The sequence below is a fragment of the Aspergillus alliaceus genome (genome assembly GCF_009176365.1).
Source record: "Aspergillus alliaceus strain CBS 536.65 unplaced genomic scaffold BDW43scaffold_17, whole genome shotgun sequence".
NCBI classification, from domain to species: Eukaryota; Fungi; Ascomycota; class Eurotiomycetes; order Eurotiales; family Aspergillaceae; genus Aspergillus; species Aspergillus alliaceus.
The window spans coordinates 119,031-138,852 of NW_022474700.1; the positions used below are offsets into that span (position 1 = coordinate 119,031).

At 47.9% G+C, this 19,822-nt stretch overlaps 4 protein-coding genes and 1 non-coding gene across 5 annotated transcripts; 2 read left to right on the top strand and 3 right to left on the bottom strand.

The window, feature by feature from the left end:
* Positions 1 to 1,982: 1,982 nt before the first annotated feature.
* BDW43DRAFT_58769 (glutamate decarboxylase) lies at positions 1,983 to 3,946 on the bottom strand. Its single transcript, XM_032050273.1, has 4 exons — positions 3,551 to 3,946; positions 3,467 to 3,494; positions 2,249 to 3,414; positions 1,983 to 2,189 (listed from the first exon to the last, which is right to left on the bottom strand). Exons 1-4 carry the CDS (start codon positions 3,784 to 3,786, stop codon positions 2,075 to 2,077), a joined length of 1,545 nt encoding a protein of 514 aa, XP_031901117.1. The 5' UTR covers positions 3,787 to 3,946; the 3' UTR covers positions 1,983 to 2,074.
* Positions 3,947 to 7,448: 3,502 nt separating this feature from the next.
* On the bottom strand, positions 7,449 to 10,225 carry BDW43DRAFT_273724 (uncharacterized protein). The gene is made up of 4 exons (XM_032041654.1): positions 9,797 to 10,225; positions 9,581 to 9,703; positions 9,241 to 9,494; positions 7,449 to 9,181 (listed from the first exon to the last, which is right to left on the bottom strand). The coding sequence occupies exons 2-4, from the start codon at positions 9,685 to 9,687 to the stop codon at positions 7,878 to 7,880; spliced, it is 1,665 nt and encodes a 554-aa protein (XP_031901118.1). The 5' UTR covers positions 9,688 to 9,703; positions 9,797 to 10,225; the 3' UTR covers positions 7,449 to 7,877.
* Positions 10,226 to 11,457: 1,232 nt separating this feature from the next.
* Positions 11,458 to 11,529, bottom strand: BDW43DRAFT_t99. The gene has a single exon. It is a non-coding gene; the product is annotated as a tRNA-Arg (tRNA).
* A 1,776-nt stretch (positions 11,530 to 13,305) lies between these two features.
* Positions 13,306 to 13,989, top strand: BDW43DRAFT_310310 (uncharacterized protein; the record flags this gene model as incomplete). The annotated part of the gene is made up of 2 exons (XM_032046904.1): positions 13,306 to 13,624; positions 13,703 to 13,989. 2 exons carry the CDS (start codon positions 13,306 to 13,308, stop codon positions 13,987 to 13,989), a joined length of 606 nt encoding a protein of 201 aa, XP_031901119.1.
* A 2,692-nt stretch (positions 13,990 to 16,681) lies between these two features.
* BDW43DRAFT_310311 (uncharacterized protein) lies at positions 16,682 to 19,488 on the top strand (the record flags this gene model as incomplete). The annotated part of the gene is made up of 2 exons (XM_032046905.1): positions 16,682 to 17,999; positions 19,316 to 19,488. The coding sequence occupies 2 exons, from the start codon at positions 16,682 to 16,684 to the stop codon at positions 19,486 to 19,488; spliced, it is 1,491 nt and encodes a 496-aa protein (XP_031901120.1).
* Between the last annotated feature and the right edge of the window lie 334 nt (positions 19,489 to 19,822).

A 19,822-nucleotide genomic window follows, 5' to 3' on the forward strand; every position in this document is an offset into this window, starting at 1 on the left:
TATATGTAACATAAACGCTGGCTTTCTTTCCAACCGTTGAACTCATCGAATCTATCTCACGTGAGGCTTTTCGCTCACTGAGTCGAGCCCTAAAATCCAAGTATCTCAGTTCGCCATCCGTTGAATGATTGCAACAAGCCATTTCCCCTTCCAGTCTTACCTTTCTCATTCTCCCAAGAAAAGATTCCACGCCGCATTAGAATGTTTATAAGCCTCACTATGAAAAAGAGCGCTCGCGTCCTGTCTGATCCCATGGGAAATCACACTTCCACCCGCATGCCGACCCTTGAACAACGACACATCTTATACAACCTCATCAATACGCATCAACTCCAATGATATTTGTCCAGCATCCGACGAGATTCAGACGCGACGCGGATGACGGATCTCTCGCGATCGCGATAGCTGCCTCGCGAAGGGCAATTTGCGCTTCTCGTCTTTTGCGTTCGTCGTCTTCCCTACAGAGTGCATCCTCCCTCTCATCCAAGAAGGTGCTCCGTCTGCCCAAACAGGTACTCAGCTCTGACTACGCGGGACTAAGCACTGCCAACGTGGTTTCCCGAAGTTGGAAAAACTTCTCCCGGCGCTGAAAATCCCTTTCCCTGGCTTCGGCATACGTTTCCCACACTTGGAGATCAGTCAGCATCATCTAAATGGAATCAGACGCACTTCGGTCTTCAAGATCCTCTGCTCAGTCGGTGCAAGATCGGGCTTTCCCTTGTCCTTCGGCCAAAAAGGTCCGTCAAGTAGTGCTTGGCCCAACCCTTAGCAGGGCCAATGCGCCCTAATAATAAGGAGACCAGAAACCATATCAACCATTTTTTATCAGCCCAAGACAAACACATACTAAGAAGAGATGAATGTGGTGGAGAGAAAAAGTGTTTATGTGATGCTGATTAAGTGGAAACAAAACTTACCTGGGATATTTCACAGGAAGCTGAAAAGAGAGAAAGAGAGGAAAACAGCTCCGAAGCTGAAGTCGAGACATAATAGCTAAGACTGAGCTTATTCGAAGAGGAGGGCACAACCATCAGCAGGAAGGAGCTCCATAGCAGTAGAGTAGATTGTTGACACGGCAGCTAGTGGCAGCATAGGAAATGTTGGCAAGGAATAAGCGAAACATAGGACATGGCGGTTTAATACAAGTGTATGCTTGAACCGAGGCTTCAACTAGCTATTTTAGTGATTCCTGCAAGAATGACTCTTAATAGTAGAGTATAGGGACCATGTTCATATCCTCCGTCAACTCTTATATGTGTAATGCGGTAGTAGTTCCCAGGAAAACAGAGCTTCAATACCCCGTCACCTAACCTGAAGTACATAGACGCTTGCTTGAGAAGGTAAGGACTCATGGTCATGGCTCTCTACGAATCGAAAGGTGTACGTTGGACACTTATACTGTACTGAATCATGAACAAGTACCCAATTTACTCCCGATCTGGAGCGTTGCGAACTTATCTCAAGTAGCCTGCAACAATTTCACCTTCCTCCGAAGCCTGTTGAGATAAGTAGATTTCCGTTAGAGAATAATTATTTAGCATGGCTGAGCATATCCCATTGTAGGGATCATTTACCCAGTCCAACCCGACCAGATTTAGCGCACTATTAATAGACACAGTAAAGAAAACTACAGACCAGATTGACTAGGCTTGTATTATCTAACGACCCCATCTACCAAGTCGCAAACAAATAGCAGTAGGCTAGTTGGTTCCTCTCTAGGCGTACTCCGTAATTTTCATAAAAGGACGCAGACTACAAAAATTGAACGGATAGCGAATAGTTGCATTATGTGAAACACAGAGACATTGGTACAGCCCAACATTTGCAGTTTCGCCATCATTCGGTATGAGAAGACCAGAGAGCTGCCAGTCTTCATCATATACTTGGGCATGTATAGCTCGACTTGTTACTTTTTAGGTATTCGAAGCTCAAAGCTTGCAGTAAGCAAGTAGAATGTGTCATAAATTTGCTCACTGAGCAGTGGTGTAACCCTATTAAAGCAACATACATAAGAAATGGAAGGAGGAGATCCTGTCTCCGATGTGTACACAGTACACATGGAAGTATATAAAGTCTAGCAAACACCGTGAGTCTTGCCGTGCTTACCCTGCAAGGAATGCTTCTCTCCCTTGTAGTGAGGGTGGTTGTGCTTGGCCTTGTGTGAGTTGGTGGAGTGTGTGCGGACATGGCTGGGACATTTAGCCTGAATTCAAAAAGCTGAAATGGGGTGTAAAACGGAATATCTTACTGGGTGTACTTCTCCAACATGGCCTTGTCCATATCACCCAACGTCTTAAGGGCCAACTTGATATCCGTCAACAGAGCATCGCATCGGTTCTTGCTGAAGTCCTCGCGGACCACGACGCGCATCAGCTTCAGATTGTTGCTGTTAGGCGCCATCGTATACGCAGGAACGATCCATCCACGCTCGCGCAGCTGGTGTGCTATAGCAAACTCATCGTACTGAGACTCCCGCTCAGCAGGAAGTCGGAAAGCGACCAAGGGCAGACCGCGACCGCGACGTTGGCTCATGATGATGAATCCTAGCTTTTCGAGTTCTTGGGCCAAAAAGTCCGCGATAATGGTGATGTTCATCATGATGGAGCGGTAGCCACGCTTGCCGAGTCGGATCATTTGGTAATACTGGCCGATAACCTGGGATGCGCCTTTGGAGAAGTTCAGGGTGAAACTGGCCTGCTCAGCCCCTAGGTAGTTAATGTTGAAGATTAGGTCCTTGGGGAGATATTCGGGGGACCGCCAGACGACCCAGCCAACACCAGGGTAGACCAGGCCATATTTGTGGCCGGACACGTTGATTGAAACGACTTTCTCGAGACGGAAATCCCATTGTAGATTGGGGTTGATGAAAGGAGCGACGAAGCCGCCGCTAGCAGCGTCAACATGGATGGGAACATCGAGGCCACGCTCCACGAGGAGGTCATTGATTCCCTTGACGTCTTCATACTCACCAGTGTAGGTGGTACCTAGGATAGCGCAAATGCCGATAGTGTTCTCGTCAACTAGGTCAACGGCCTGCTTGGGATCAATCACATAACGATCATCGGTGCAGAACACATATCGCTCCTCGACGTCAAAGTACCGTGCGGCCTTCTCCCAGCACACCTGGACGGCACTGTTCATAATGATGTTAGGCCGGAAGTAGTCCTTGCCTTCGGCCTTACGCTTGTTCTGCCACCGACGCTTCATGGCCAGAGTACCCAGCATGATTGCCTCGGAGGATCCAATGGTCGAGGTTCCCATTGGGTGCTCATCTTCGCTTTCAACAGGAGCATTGAACAGGCGGGCGATCATGTTGACGCAACGGTTCTGGATCTCCGCTGACTGGGGGTACTCCTCATAGTCGATGAAGTTTTTGCTGAAAGAATCAGTCATGAGCTTTTCGGCTTCGTCTTCCTACTATAATTAGCATGGCACCTGATGATCGAAATAAAACACGCTATTATACCATGTAAGTGGTAACAAAACTCGCCAAGCTACATCAATTAGCAATCATAGTACGGATATACAGGGTAGGAAAATCAGTGCATACTTGAGCATCGGATTTCCATCCAGACTCAGCTCATCCTTAATCATGCGATAGGCCACCTCTCGGGGCATCTCCCGCTCCGGCATCTCAGTCTGGGGCAGTTGTTCCGTTGCGAACCGCGTGCCGTAGACGCTGGAGTAGAAGCCATCCTCGTCAGTGTTCTCCAACTTAATGGAGTCGACACGCTTAATTGTGGAGTCGACATCACTGTTGCGATGGACTTTAGCGAGATGGACCATTGTCTCGGTGGGATATGCCAGATAATGCAAGAATTGAACTGTACACACGAAATAATATCAAAACGAAATTCGAGAACGAGGGGGACAGGAATCGGGCGCGCTTTTAGCTCCCAGCGGGCGGCACGATCCGAACTCAGGTCAGGCAACAAGAAAGGGGAGGGGCAGCCGACACGAGTGGCTATTGTTTCACAGGCGAACGTTTAGGCCTTTCGCTAGCCACGCGAGTCGGCGGCCAGTAGCCATACAGATCGCTCGCCAGATGGGTAGTCGGGCAATCTTGATTGCGTAGTATTCAGCCGGTGGCGCAGCAAGTGGGTGAGATCACCAGGTTGGTGGGCGAATCGCAAAGACAGGATCAGGGGGGCGATATTCAAAGCTTAGAGAAAGCTTGGCCTGAAATCGTGCATCGGTGGGATGGGACCGTGAATTTGGTGGATATTCTCCGCTATCAGTTCTTCCAGCCATTAGTTGATGGTAAAATCCCTCGTGGGGGGGGTGGAGTATCATTCGGCAACTGATTTCTAGGACTTGTTTCACTATCCCTTATTGTGGTCCCAAGAATAGTATGTTCGTGAAGACATTGACGTAATATTCGAGTCGAGTGGATAGTCCAAGAAAGAGAAAAAACGATCTGCGACTATTGGAGAGACGATTGAAGTTTTCGACTGAAAGAAGGAATAAACCAACATTTGTACAGTATCCGGCAATCCCCGTGACTCCACCTGACTTGTTTGAACCCTGTACCGTTACATCGGTGAAGTCTTCCTCAAGACAAAAACAAATACTATCGTTGAATATTCTATCCTTTATTTTCTTTCTCTTTTTTTCCGATTTCGTTCAAAGTATGTAGGGCATTTTCCGTATTATTCCGGTGGTTCTTCATATCATCTATTCAATGGGAAGATGGACATTACCATGGTGCTTGCTTTAGTCACACATAGGCTATATATATAAGCGCTTCACAGACCGTCAAATTCAGGAAACCAAGAAAAGAATAATAGAATCCCACAGTCCGATCACCCAAACAGGGGATATTATAATGACATTTAACTACGGTAGTGTCAGCCTACACTGAACATCCATCATTGAACTACATCGTCCTAAAGAGTCTTCGTCTAGACCCTCTCAAGGAATTAGAGCTAACCTACACACATATAAAGCGAGTGTGTAGTAGTGGTACCAAAGACAAAGGATACACCATGATAGGAAAGATTAACCTCATCCAGAGGCAAATTTACAATGGCGAACAGAATTTTCTATGCTACCACATTTTCTAAGCGAACAAGTGTGTCACCGAAGGAGCCATGACGCCCTCATTAAGACTATACGAACACCACAACTGCCTTTCCTCCAATTCCAGATCTTGACAACTATCCATAACACCTTAACACCATCAAAACCGACAAGTAGCGCCAAACTGGAAGAAACTATTTTCTCAAAGGTCCTAGTTGAAATCCTCCTAGACATCGCCGAGTCGATGGACCTACACTCCTTCAGTAGATCCCTACTCACAAGCAGACCTCTTCCTCTAATGACGCCAGAAAAACTGCATCAGTTTGTCGAAGACAAATTTCCCGGCGTCTTGACACTCCGGAATCTTCTCAGAGCAGGTGTACGCCCGAATGCCCACTATAAGAAGGGAAACACAACACTCGCTAAGGCACTGCAAGTTCACAGGCGTTATAAGGATAAGTACAACGACCATTGGCACGAAGCATTGTGCTCTAATTACTAAATCCCGGCGCCGATCCGTGCTTGCCTGATGATGATGGTAAACTAGCACTTGACAAAGCGAATCAGAGACATTTGGAAAGCCCGACGATACGCGACGCGCTAACTAAGAATGGAGCCAAGGCAACTACGCTCCCAAATTCCTTGCACGTATGTACGCTTTACACGTGGCATGAGCCGATAATAGCAGCCCGGCTCATCAGCAACGGCACGGATATAGGGGCCCTGCGAGAGGATCACGGGTCAACGATACTCTATGTACTACTCGAACACTATTCTCCCTACAGAGTACATATAGTCTTCTCTCAGATGGGCTGCGAGTATTACTGGACTTGTTCTTGAAGGCAGCGCCTGAACTTTTGGATTTGCCAAATGACAACCCAGCGACGTCCCTCCATTACAGCGTGAGAACGGAACAGGTTTCCTTCGCTGAACACTTACTAGACAGGGGGGCTGATCCCGTCGTTATTGACTCTACTGGAGCCACTCCATCACAGATCGTAGTAGAGGATGGCAGTGAGCTTTTGGTGGGCGCAATTTTCAGCAAGAGAGTGAAAGATCCTCAAAAGGGGCTCGAAACATACATGGGCGCCGCGCTCATGGACGCTTGTTCCTTCCCGTCGGTCTGATATTCAGACAATACTGCTTGAAGACAGAATTATGATTGTAGACTCTCAATACAACGCAATTATCAGAGCGACAGATCGAGACGACATAAATCCGAGGTACTGTGAAGACATTCGGCTAATCTTAGGGAATCTGAGGATTTCGTAGGATGGAGACACGTAACAAGAACAACTGGAGGAACACAAAGGATTTACGGAGGTATTTTCTCACCCATATAATGGACGCGCCTTGGTTTGCTATGATTACTAACATTTTATATGATTGATTTAAGCCTTATACGCGAAGGCAGCAATTTGCATTTTATACTACTGTGCACTAGCCACAGTCATCTAGTCTAGATGTAGGTTAGCTTTACTCTGATAAGCATTATACCTTCCCTATCATATATCTCCGTGTATGTGTTTTTGAAGATATAAGCTTTGTTTTATGGTATCTTGTACTGCTTTCTCGTTGATTCCCTTGGATTGCTCCATACTCTGATAAGTAAATAAGCATATTCTACATCGCCTAGGATACCGTAAATATCTGGACCATTTGTATATAATTCCAGTCGAGTGAGCCATAGCCATAACTACTAGTCAGTCTAATACTCAATAATCAGAGCACAAAGCATCAATAGTTGTTGATAGCCTCTGCAGGAATAACAATACAAGCAAATAGTACCACCAAGCGCACCCGTGCAGGCCATACTTGAACTAGTTATATTGAATTAATGAACACTAGCTCTGTAATCATCAATATGATCTCTATCATAATGATACTCACTTTTGGCTCACCGGAATACTAAGCCCAAAAAAAGAAATTTACTTCACCACACCAAGAATATATACAGAAACCCAGCTACCCAGTACACACCCTAATACCCTCATTGAAGACAACAAAAAGGAAATAAAGAAAAGAATATCACTCCGCACCACACCATATTGAAAGTCATACGAGCAATATTATATCCATCGATTGACACTACCAGTCATAGATAGTCAATATTGCCCCTATTCCCAGACTCCTTATTTAGATCGCGAGAACTTGAACTATTCCGGAAAGAAATAGTCTGGATCCGCTCAGTTTATTAGCAGACAATGTTCCTCTGGCCAACCTCGATCAATATCTACTACCTAGCTAGTTAAGGGACTTAAAAATAGATATCAGATACGAGGAAAGAGAGAAAAGGGCATCTGATCAATGCTTTCATGATCAAAAGTACGGGAAAATGGCGGTGAATGATCAGATCAGATCACATCAGATTAAGACATCACCCCATTTATATTACTTCGGTCTCATGTATTTTCATCTTTCTTAGTGAAAAAGGAGACACGATCGTTCGTCAGGAAAAAACAAAGAAAAGTTTGCGTTTCTTTGATTACCATTAACTAATACAACAAACAGCAGAAACAGGCAAAAAGCTTTACAGAACAGAATGTCCATCCCATCCAACCGTCCAGCATCCTTTTGGTATCCGTCCTATCCCGTCGATTATCATACACGCCATTGTCATACATGAAGATATATCGCTTCTGACTTTTTTTTTGTTTTTCGTTTTTTCGTTCCCAGTTCGGCTTTTCTCTTTTTTCTGTTTCATCAACCCTTTGGGGTCCGTGGGTATCAGGAATTAGGGTCTCTGTGGGCGTCCATCCCATCCGCCAAATAGCCAAAAAAAAAAAAGAAAATAGAATTTATGAAACAAAACAACAGCAAATATGTTAGTCCGAGCGGAGATACATCATTACTCCGATTTAGGCCTTTTCGCCCTTCAACTTACGCTTGAGCCACCCAAACAGGCCACTCTTCCGCTTCTCGAGCTTGGCAGCCTCGGCCTTAGCCTTATCTTCAGCCTGATCTTGGGCCTTGTTGGCTTCAGTCTGCGCAGTTTCTTTAGCCTGGTCGGCGAAGCTCTTACCCTCCTCGGGCTGGCTGGCGGCACCCGTCTGAGCGTCATGTGTAGCCTGAGGCTCCTTCGTCTTAGCCTCTTCCGGTTTCTTGATGTCCTCCGGCTTTAGCTCCTCTGGCTTCTTGGCCGCAGCTGCGCCGTTCTCTCGAGCATCCTGTACAGCCTGGGGTGCTTTGGTCTTGGCTTCTTCGGGCTTCTTGATCTCCTCCGGCTGCTTAGCAACACCAGCACCCGCTTCTTGAGTCTGCTTAGCTGCAGGCTGACTCTCCGCAGGGAGCTGGTCTTTAACCGCAGCAGTGCCCTCCTGAACCTCGGCGGCCGGTTTGCTCTCTTCGGGCATCGTCTTCGCGGCACCATGGGTGTTGTCGGGAGCACCCTGCGCGTTCTGTTCCACGTTGGACACAGCTTGCGTGGCAGCTTTCTTGCCAGAGGTAACCTTCGAGTCCGGACCATCATGAATGCTGGATGGGACCTTGAGGACCGGTTCCGAAGGAGGAGGGGGAGCGGAGGTGGCGGTGCCGGCGGTTGTTAGCTCAGTCGTGGATGGAGCCTTTGGTTCGTCGACAACAGCGGGAGTAGCGGTGGTCAAAGGTGCGGTTTCGTCCTTCGCTTTGGGCGTCTTAAAGTCCTTGGACTCCTTGGCAGTATCAGCGGTGGTGACAGTAGTAGGTGCTCCGGTGGGAGCAATATCTTCGGCTCCCTTGAGCTCGGAGGTGCTGGATGCAGCAACGGCGGACGTTCCAGTGGTAGAGGGGATAGTGGACTTGTCCTCCACTGAAGAAAGGCCGGGGACGTTCAGGACTGTCGACACACGATCGTTGGGGTCAGCACCAAGGCCCGGCACGATCTGGGGCTGCACACTGCTCGTTTCAGCGGGAACCTCTGGTTTCTTCGCCAATGAACCCGTCTCAGCGACATGACCAGATGTCGCACCAGCAGCCGTCACTGTATCGTCCACCTTGGCGATCTTATGAGGCAATTCGTCATCCTTCGCGGTCAGGCTGCTCTCGTATGGCCGTTTCGCGTGAGTATCATGGACATCCACAGCCGTCTCTTTCGGGCGTTCGGGGAGGGAAGTCTCCGGCCCGACAGAGGAGGTCAGAGTCTCCGGGGTCAATTTGAGATTCTTATCGGTCGTAGGCAACCCGGCTGCGAGACGAGAAATTAGTCCTGGAACTATCCCTAAAGGCAGAACGAATCCGTGTTACCTGCTCCGGCCACCTCTCCATCAATCAGTTCGGCCTTGTCTGCGGGGCCGGTCTCTGCCTTGTCTACCGCGTTCTGCAAAATCTCCTTCGCCTCCTCGGTGGAGGCTGGCGGGGCAGCCGATGGGATTTCGGTGGTCGCATCGGGGATAGTGGTGGCAGGCGCCGCAGCCACAGCTTCAACAGGCTCTGCAACAACACCGCCGGCCTCACCTTCTCCCGTGGCAACGGTCTCCTCGACTTCCTGGCTCGGCGTTCTGTGCTAGTGTCAGTACAACTGCCACGATGCGCTACCGCTCCTCTTCGAAAAGATCCGGTGCGATCGATGCAACATGCGACTCACACAGGGTTTTGGGTATCGGCGACCTTCTTAGTCGCGGCGGCAGCGGCGGCACCGCCAGCCTTTCCGCCCTTGTTCTTGTTCTTGCCCTTTCCTCCTTTCTTAGGCATTGCGTCCGATTATAACCTGACAACGAGAGAAGGGTTAGAGGAAGGGTTTGGACACGTATCGATGACGACAGTAGGTTGCACGGGTTCTGAGGGTCCCGTGAAGACTTACAGGATGGTCGAGAGCAAAAAAGGATGGAAGGTCGACGTAGAATTGAGATGGCGAACGATTCAATCCGAGCTGGGGGAGTCTGGAAACGGATAGGTTGCGTTGAGGAAGTCAGGGGCGGGTGAAGGTCTGGTATGTTGGTTCTTTCCGAATGCTAATCGATTCGGGAAACGTTAATCCGCGATGGTCGGGAAGGTTGTCTACGCTTCCCAGTGCATACAATAATCGTCCAGCATCAAGAGATCTCCCTCGAAGTATCGTTGTAGTTGAAAGGGAGAAAAGTACGAGTTCCAGGTCTTCCAGTAAGCTCTAAAAGGAAATTGCAACGACTGTAGTGAAAGCAAACAATGGACATAACAAACACCTGGTCACGCACGGGTCACATGAGTCGCATCCAAGGGACACAACTTTCGATCCTTGCGCGCTACAGCATGGGAGTAATCTTCTATTACCAAATTGATGGGGGGCATTGAAATGAAGGAACATAAGTCTCAAGATTGCGATTGTTGCCGTCCCAATTAAGCCTAACAATTACGAGAATTTCTTTAATGTTACTCTATGCAGTTATGGTTGCTCTTCATCATCGACCGCATAGTTCGGGAACGAACAGCTCTCGCCTTCCTCCACTCAGCTTGATATTGCTCAATTAGCCCTAAAGACGAATCCAGACGTTCGCTGGTTTCAGTGACATTGATCTATTATGCCATTAAATTATTCCGAAGGGGGAATTCAAGAAGCTCTAGTTTGCTGAGCGCATTAGCTGAGTTCGAAGCAGTCCGCTGTTTTCGGTGGCGGTTGATCCGCATTGTGCCTGCAGTAGTGTAGTTGCACTCTTAGTCAGGTTGGGGTACAGGGACTTAGTAACCCTACCCTACCCTACCCGGACTATAATTATTCCGACCACCACCCTTCCCAGTAGGGTAAGTCTGCACTTGACCTATGGTCAATATCATACACAGTAGCAGGTTCATGGTAGATATCAGTGAAGGGGTTCTACAACATGGCAAGGTATTACAGCACAGGCAGGTAGCTATGCAGGACGCCCAAGGGAGGTTCGCGGCACTGCATATTGAAATGAACTGCATCGACAGGGTGGTCCACCGGCAAATTACATCATGAAAAATGTGTGCCGTCCTTCAGCCAAAAATAGCCTCCTTCCGCCGGGATGTGCACTCTTTCAAATTACGTATGGGTAAATCTGAATTACACTGTGTGCCCTGCAGGGCCTGACCCGGTCGACGCATAAGGTTCTATGACTAAATTAATGTTCACTGGCTCTGGGCACCGGGCGGTCTCAGGCACTGTCAGCATGAGTAACAACTTCCTTGCCGGTCCTCGTGTTGAGCGGTTAAATGATGCGGGAATTCCAGCGGAATGTATGAATGCCTAATCCAGGCAACATGGAGAATCTGAATCTTCCAGAAGGGATAAAAATATGTGACATCATAGGTCATACGCAACGGAGTAGTTAATCAGTCGAGCCAACAAACCTCGGTCAGACCCCCTTGCGGAGTTACAGAGTCAGTACTTGGCAGAACCAAAATGTAGCGTATTTATCACGAAGAACGAGGGTCAAAAGGGAAAGGAGGCAACAAAGAAAGACTCAGCCTGACGTCTATTGCTCATGACAATGAGTCAAAAGTAGCCAATCACCAAAAAAATATTGACCGACGCAGGATTCGAACCTGCAATCTCTTGATCCGTAGTCAAGCGCCTTACCATTGGGCCAGCCGGCCTAGTTGTTGAAGGTTCTGGCAACCTAATTTTCTTTAGAAGCAAAACCCATGGATATTCAAAAAAGACGGAAGCAGCGTGCCGAGTGGGGGCATCCCCGATGGGTCGGTTTTTACATCCCACATATTATTTGTTCTCCTCCAGATACTTATCATCAACCAAATTATTGACGGATATTAGCAATTATTACTAGTGCCTATAGTCGCTGTGTACCCACCACGCCTGCCCCATGACGGCATAGTATAAAATCTACCCAGCGTTAGAAAGTGTTCTCGGAGTCCCCGTCTCCAGTCTACGTACCTAGAACGATCGATAAATTGATTATAATATCAAACGTAAATTTTTGTATGTCGGCGCCAGTATTCGGTCGCATGTCACGTCCGATGACACTCGGGTTCTTCAGAAGATAGCGGGTTCTCTGCGTTGGCTGGCTCGGTGGTGGCACGTCGATCGGACCGGCTTGGCCGGATGTTCTGGAATTCTTCGCTGCAGGACACGACAGCGCTCCATTTTCTCTCGTCTTTGCAGTGGAAATGTATCTGCCATTGCCACCACATTAGATCATGGAGGTGTGAACCGCCAATACCGTGCGTCGGGGAGGGCAACCACTTGTCAATTTTGACTACTGCGTCCTACCATATCCTTTGATTGGGGGTCTTTGACAACCTATAGACGGCCAGGAATGCTTGGCCAGCGGCGAACCGCCCGCCAAAACGTAACCATGGTCGAGTTGGTAGGAAAGGGTAGTACCTGTTTCGATCAGAATATTGCTTTTGATTGGGAACCGAGCGAGAAAGGTAATCAGCCAAGGGAGTGACAGTCGGACATCGGCACCGCTGCACCTGTGCAGCAATTCTTTGACTTTGAGAGCCTTACTGCACAGAAGCACAGTTGTCCTGGTAGCCACCAAAACAATAATCAATAATTGGTCCCCAGATGATTTCTCCAAAGGATAAAATCCCCCAGTGACTCTCAAATGATCGATCACAATCCAGAATTGTGAATGCCATAGGTAGATCAAAATAGTCCATTCGGGTAAACTGGATCATAGTCGAGTCGAGTCTGGTCTGGATTAATGCACACACACACAAACACAATTCTCCACGTTGACACCCCTCTTTTTTTTTTGGTTGACCGGATGTAGCGCTGGCTTATCGCGGCTTAGAGTACCCGAACTAATCCCAGCAGGGAGGATGATAACCTGAGGCCCGGATAATACGGTACGGCCGGTAAAGGCGGGTATGTCTCATCGATTTGGTATTCAACTATGTACAGTACCTGGTACTGGCACCCCCAACCGGTACTCACTGTCCAATGACAAGTCTCACTTTTCATTCGCATCATAATGGAAACTCTCCATCCCCATGAAATCATCGGTATGATCCATGTAACCGCTGGAGTGGTATTCCGTAGCAGTTTACCACTTAACTTGTCTGAGCTATATTCTCCTCTCCCCCCCCCCAAAATGTTCTATCTATGACTTCTCTCTTACTCACTCTTCTTCTTCTTCTCCCTCCCCCTTTCTATTCCTTACCCACACCAACCTCCTATAATACCGACCTATGCAATGATATCACAGTTTATCCCTATTCTCGACTGTCGTCTGTGCTTGCACGCTCTCCCTCGCGTCCATTCCCTTCTCGGGAAAGGTCCGCTACTCTGAGGTGCCGACTTGATTTGACGCTTGTCACCATATATCAAACTATATACACGCCTGTTCCAATACTCGACCATCTAAACCCAGGAAGAGGGGCTCTTTCCCACTACTTCTCACCAATATGAGTCTTCGACAAAAGGTTCGCAGAGTGTTCCGTCGCTCATCCAACGGTTCCAAATCGAAGGACAATACCATCAAAATCGAGTATTACAGGCGTCATGAAATTCCTCCATCCAAGTTCAAGGGTCCGTTTGACCGTGAGCACCAAAAAGCCCTGGCTGCATGGTCTTTCACCGAAGCCCAGGCCGATCGACCTCGTTCTCCAGATCTTTCACTCTCCCCTTGCGCAACCCTACCCGACTATTTGCGGCCTCGTGTAGAGGAGGATGATGTGGCTCCCGATGAGCTTCCCTCGGTTGCCCCAGAGGATCTGTCTGACAGTATGTTGACCCTACCCCTTGCCGCATTCCTCATTCTTACTCCCCACACGTGTGTGACCGTTGTCTAACCTCAACTAGCATCCGCCACGATCTCCGACAATGAGCGCGCCCAGGAGCGCCAAGAGAACAGCGGATCAACCTCGTCGACGGCTTACGAAGCGGACAGCTATAGTAGCTCCATGATGACCCTCTTCGACGAAGGTATACGACAAAACTCGATCGCACAATTGAAGGAGTCGATACGATACACGTCCCCGGTGGTGCGGGCCATCTCCCCCCCACCTCTATCCCCCAAAGGAAGCTATATGCCGTTCTCCCCGGATGATTTGACCCGTGCGTTGAATGCCGTGCAAATCTGTGGTTAAGTCGAACCAAACCGACTTCTGGCCAAGTCACTTTTCTTTTTCTTACGTCACGTGAGACAACCGACCACCGCCACCGCGCGTCCCTTCTCGAACTTGGTTTCGTATTTAATTTCCACGACCCAGGACCTTACTTTCTCCGCCCTCTTTCCCCCGAGTAGTGTGACGGCTGGTTGTGATTGATCCCGGACAATCTGATTTTGAGGACCACTTTACGCGACTTCGACGCGAGGGGTGTCTGCTTATTGCCCCCAACCCGGACCTCAACTACCTTCATGCATGCAACGAGCGACGTTTTCAAAAGCGAACGGTTTTTAGTGTATTATCGTTTGAGCGTATACCCGTTTGAGGTTTGACCTGTTTATTTCTCTGTCCGGTGCAGTTGCCAGGTGGGTTTTACTGTACGTACATGACTGTTAGACCAATACAAGAATCACTGTATCAACGACTGTGTCCTCTAATTTCCGCGGAGAAAGACGGAGGATCCAACTTGGCCTCCGTTCTAGGTTTTTCCCCTCACTGGAAAGTCAACCTTGTGTAGACTGTGGATGTAAATCATCTCCGCCAAGACAATAGACCGACATTGTCTGGTCCTAGAAGCCGATCGGCGTCACCTAGAATGACGGTCACAGGATGCGGCTACCAATGAGGTGAAGACTGATGTTGCTTCATTGGCCTGGCTTTCTTGGACTGTTGATCTGATCGTCGTCAAACTATAATAGACTCAACGTCGTAGCGAGGTTAACTCTGTTTAGATAGGATGGGTTTGCTCTTAGCCTAGAAACCGTTGCTTGGCCCGCTGAAGCTTTACACCGTTCGCTGCCCGATACACTGAAATTTTTGAGCTGAAGTCCTTGGTTTTACATACAATGTTCTGTCTTCCCATTTTCTGCCGCAGGCGGTAAGTTGTGTAGGATTAATCTTCTTTTATTCTACCATTCATATACATACATGCATCAAACTCCATAAATTATAACCGAATAGGTGCAACCCTTTGTCACGACCAGATCAGATCATCATGTAATTCCGCATTAAACTTTCTTGCCCATACATCATAATGATTTCCTTCTTATGTCTCCCTCGCTTATGCATACCGAGACGTGCACAGATCGGGCCAAGACCATTCTCTCTCTCATTCTCTTCTTCCTCTCATCCTCCTTTCTTTCCTTTACAGTTCTAGTAAGCTACGGTCATGTTATCTACATACTATGGTTTTATCATGTATGGATGATAATGTCTTCTGCCGGTCCGTGATATGAGTGACGCCGCTTTAGTCATGACGGCACGTGAGAATTTCCACCTGAGTCACCTGAACATTCGGTATACTTACCCTATAATCATTCTACTCCTATTAACACTACTAACATATCGGTGCTCTTAGGTCTACGGAGCTCAATCCGACAACTCCCATCAGATCATAACAGAGATAGGGTCTCAACGCATCACGATGCAATTCCCAAGGCAGAAATGGTCAGTCCAAGATGATCGGAGTCACCACCAACCTTGCCTCTTAGATCCGCACTAAACGTTGATCATATCATCTCGGCGGTCGGGCTCTTTTCTTATATTACACCTGTAATCCCCGTCTATAGTCTGCTCTTATTCATGCTGTAGATGAAACACATTAACAAATGCGAAGTTTCATACAGGGAATGGCTGCGCCGCTACACATCCTCCGTTCATCAAACGATTAGCTATGCGGTATCAGCCGTACTTGCAGTCCTGGTCATGACGTGGCTGAGACTCTTGTAGTCTATCTAAAATCATCTATTCCAGGGTTTCCAATCAGCTGCCTCTTCTCTCGCTAGTAGTTCGGCGACGTAGTAGTGGCTTGCTCGGACTAGCTCCGGCTGGATCTTCCATCCATCAATCAACCACAGAGATCTCCGTACAGACAGCCATGAATTCTCAAAAACAGGAGCATACCCTGAAAATGGCGAAATATATCGGTAAAATAACTGCAAACACTTACGTTGTAGACTAAAGCTCCCAGATTACTAGGGGAGAAAGGTCAAAAGTACAAGGGAAACAAAAAACATCAGGCCAGATTCGTGGTCGAGATGAAGGTGTCCCATATACCTGGCTTTATCCTCTTCTACCACCTGTAGTTCTTGTTAGCAGCTTTTTCTCTTTCCTTGTAGAAGAAACCTTTTGGCCTGTTTGAGATGAGCCATATGTGTTACCTCTCGTAGCCGCTCTTTCTATCAACACCGATAGTCTCCTCGTTTTGCCATCCCATTCGCTTCTATCCTCCATTTGGTCTACACTCTCTTCCTCCTTTTTGCTGCCATGCTTCGCTTACAGACACTAATTGCAATTTATTGCTGTCACAATCCCTCTATCCGGTGGTATCAGCTGATAGCACGAAGGTTGTGACATGCACGACGACGTCAGCCGCCAATGCCCTGCCAAACCCATCTTTTGAAGATGTTCTCAGTCCCAGGGGATTTGCCTCTGGAACAAGTGGCTCTGTGATTGGCAATGATGCTACTGACGGGGCAAACTACCTGTACGAGATTGACAGACTCGTATTTTGTTTTTCACTCGCTAACCCGGTGATAGTGAGAGACTGGCTCCACGTGATTGACTCTACTTTTATATCAAAGAAGCAGTGATTTTGTCGCGAACAAGCCATACACCGGATCATTCCAGTATCGCGTCAAGCCTTCTACTAGCCATGCTAGCATGACCTGTTATGTCAAGGCAGATATGGACTCCTTTTTGCACCGCCGATCTACTTAATAGCACAACCGTGACTGTCACCACAGCTAAAATCGGTTGGAATACACTCACGTTCAGCTACACTCCGGCCACATTAGTGCAACACACAGTTGAGATCTATGCTTATTGTACTGGCGCCAGTGGTAGCTATGCTGGATCAGCTATTGACATTGACAAGATGCAATTTGTTGGGTCTACTGTCACATCATGTTCCACGGCAACTATAACACCCACTTTCACACCGTCTCCGACTCCGAGTCTTATTGACACTACTTCGTCGGTCTTATCATCAGCTACAGTCTTGACGTTGTCAGTTCCATCCTCTTCCCTGGTTTCACTGTCGATCCTTACTTCCCTCCCGGTACCCACTGCAACGCCAGTCAACAGCAGTCTACATTCGTCGCGGACTTTCGCAAATGTTCTGTCATCCAGCGCTTTGATACCAATTAGTTCTTCTGCTGCTAATGCTGCCACTAGCCCTTCTGCTCTATATCCATCCTCTACATCTTCCTTCCATTTCTCGACTAGTCCCATTTTAGTGCCTTCTTCAAGCGGAACGGCAGTTGCTCCTGGAACCGTGCCTATCTCGATGTCCACTCAACCTCAGCCAATGACTATCTTGATAACTACTGAAAATCCTTATCTAGGCGAACCTAGTGGTGCGGAGGACAGAAACACTACATCTATCATTCTTAGCACGCGTACCACAACTATTACCGCTTGCACCTCAACTGTTCCGGACTGTCCCGCTTCTGCGAAGAATACTTCAGTTACAACTGAGACCCTAGTTATTTCGATAGCCGCGTGTCCTATAACAATAACTCAATCCCTGCCAACCACTGGGCCTTCAGTTACTGAAAGTTCTTATCCTGATCAAGCTAGTGGCGGGAGAGCAACCACTACATCCACTATCTTCAGTACCCGTACTGCAACAATCACTGCTTGTCCATCATCTATTCCCAACTGTCCAGCTTCCACGAGTACGTTGGTGATGACCGAAACTCTGGTTGTCTCAACTACTGTGCATCCCGTTGCTGCGGCTCCAACAGTCAGCAATATCAGTGGTGGTTCTCCAGCGACAGTTCTCGTAACGGCGGGCGATGACGTGGGTTCCGGCTCTGGGTATGATTCTGCACCTGTGTATGTCTCCGGTCCTTCTGCCTCCGGTGTTTCTGGTCCTAGTTCAAGTTCTTCTAGCGCCAACGCTAACACTAATGCCGGTACTAACCTTGACTCTATTATCCCTAGTTCTACCTCTGGCCCTACCTTTAGCTTTGGTACCAGCGCAGGAAGTAAGACCAAAAACAGCCACCGGACCTCTACTCAAAGAACTCTCCAGCTCTGTCGAGCTTCAGACGATTTATGCTCCCACAGGCAACAAGAACAGTTCTAGCTCCTCACTCATCAGCACTAGCCTTCAGATTCTCTCTAGCAGCGCCCCAACAACTACATCCTTCTCTACTCAGAAGATAACCTCAGCAAGCACATCTAGTATAGTCGGCAGTCTCTTCACCGGTGCAGCACCAGCGATGTATTTTGAGAAATGGGCGCCCTTTTTGCTCTCTTGCAGGTGGTGCATTATCGGTATTGATCGTATTGATTTGGTGATGGCCTGTTCTCCATGAACACCGGAGACCCTGGAACTTTTAGCACATGCGCAGGGGTAAGTCATTGTCCATGGCACGTTTGGGAAGACTCCATGTTAGGAAAGAAGACGGGTAATAAAGATGAATCTGTAAAGCTTAGTTCCGTTTGTTCCGCCTATCATGAACACTCCTCTATTTCTTCCGTTCAGGATACATTCCAGTGCCAATATCCCGATGGACGCTGTCGGAAGGCCTACTTGACTGGTGTAGCCGTCAGGGGTATATCTTTTCGTGAGACTTTCGCGATTTGCCATTAATGTGATTCCTTGTAGTGCTGACGTGATAGATCGCGGTTGATAGATCTAAACAACTGACAATTCGATGTCGAGATCGAGATGATGTAGGACTGGCTATGTCGTGGCCTTGATCATAAGTATAACGTCCATCTCAGGGCAAGAAGAAAAGTATATTATTAGTGTAGCAGCCGTTAGGTAATGGCGCCTAATGTCTTGGTGCAGGTCTTTGCCCATGTGCCTCAGAGTTGTGGTGTGCATGTATGTATGTAGGCATGCGATAACCCTATACTAACGCTATTATGCGAATTCAGAAGACGTTGGCTGTTATTTTGTAGGCAATTCAACTATATGAGACTAGACAAAACACATTTGAATACGAGTATATTAGAACAGTTCTTTGTCACTATCATCATACATCTAGGAGGTTCAACATTATACATCCATCCTGCTCCACGCCTCATGCATTAAAAGCAGCCTGTACAGAGTACCAGATCTGATCATTATACCACGATATCAATGCTGATTATAGTATATGCTTGACCTAACATGGCCAAGAACAACACACCATTCCATGTCCCTTCTTGTCAAATGCGCATGGAGCGAGAGCTGGTGTTTGCAATCCGTCGGCTTGGATACCACCCTCCTCCCTCCAAGACACCTCTTGCCTCCTCCAAAATAAATACATCTGTCCGGCCCAGTCCCTAACAGAAGAAGACTTTTAAACAGTCCTTAGCTCCTCAGTCGGTGTAGCAGACCTTATCGCTGAGGGATTCGCCTCAGAACTTATACTCGCCTACACCGAGGCAAAAGCCATCCAAAATACTCGTCAAGACCTCGATTCCCCGTACCGGAGTATGCAGCAGATGATGGGATACCTTGATAAGGATCCGGTGGATTAGATCTGGTGCAAGAGCTGGTTTGTACGGAGTTGTTTCGGATTAGGCAGTGTATATCCCAGGGTATGATGTTGAGGTTCTCGGGTAGATTTAAGTTGAATGGGAGGTGGGCTTGTGAGGAATATATTGCTATGATTCGGGGGTTGTGGTTGGGGAGGAGAGGTTCTAGGAGTGGCCGGTTAAGGATGAATGGGGGCTGCTTTGTGGGATTTTGGAAAGGGATGTTCCTGATGTCGAGTTTCCGAGTGGGAACCTGCCTAGGGCTCGGGCGGAGAGGATTGCGAGGACGATGAAGAGGCATTATGGGCGGGCTGTGAGGGGTATAATGTTGTTTTTG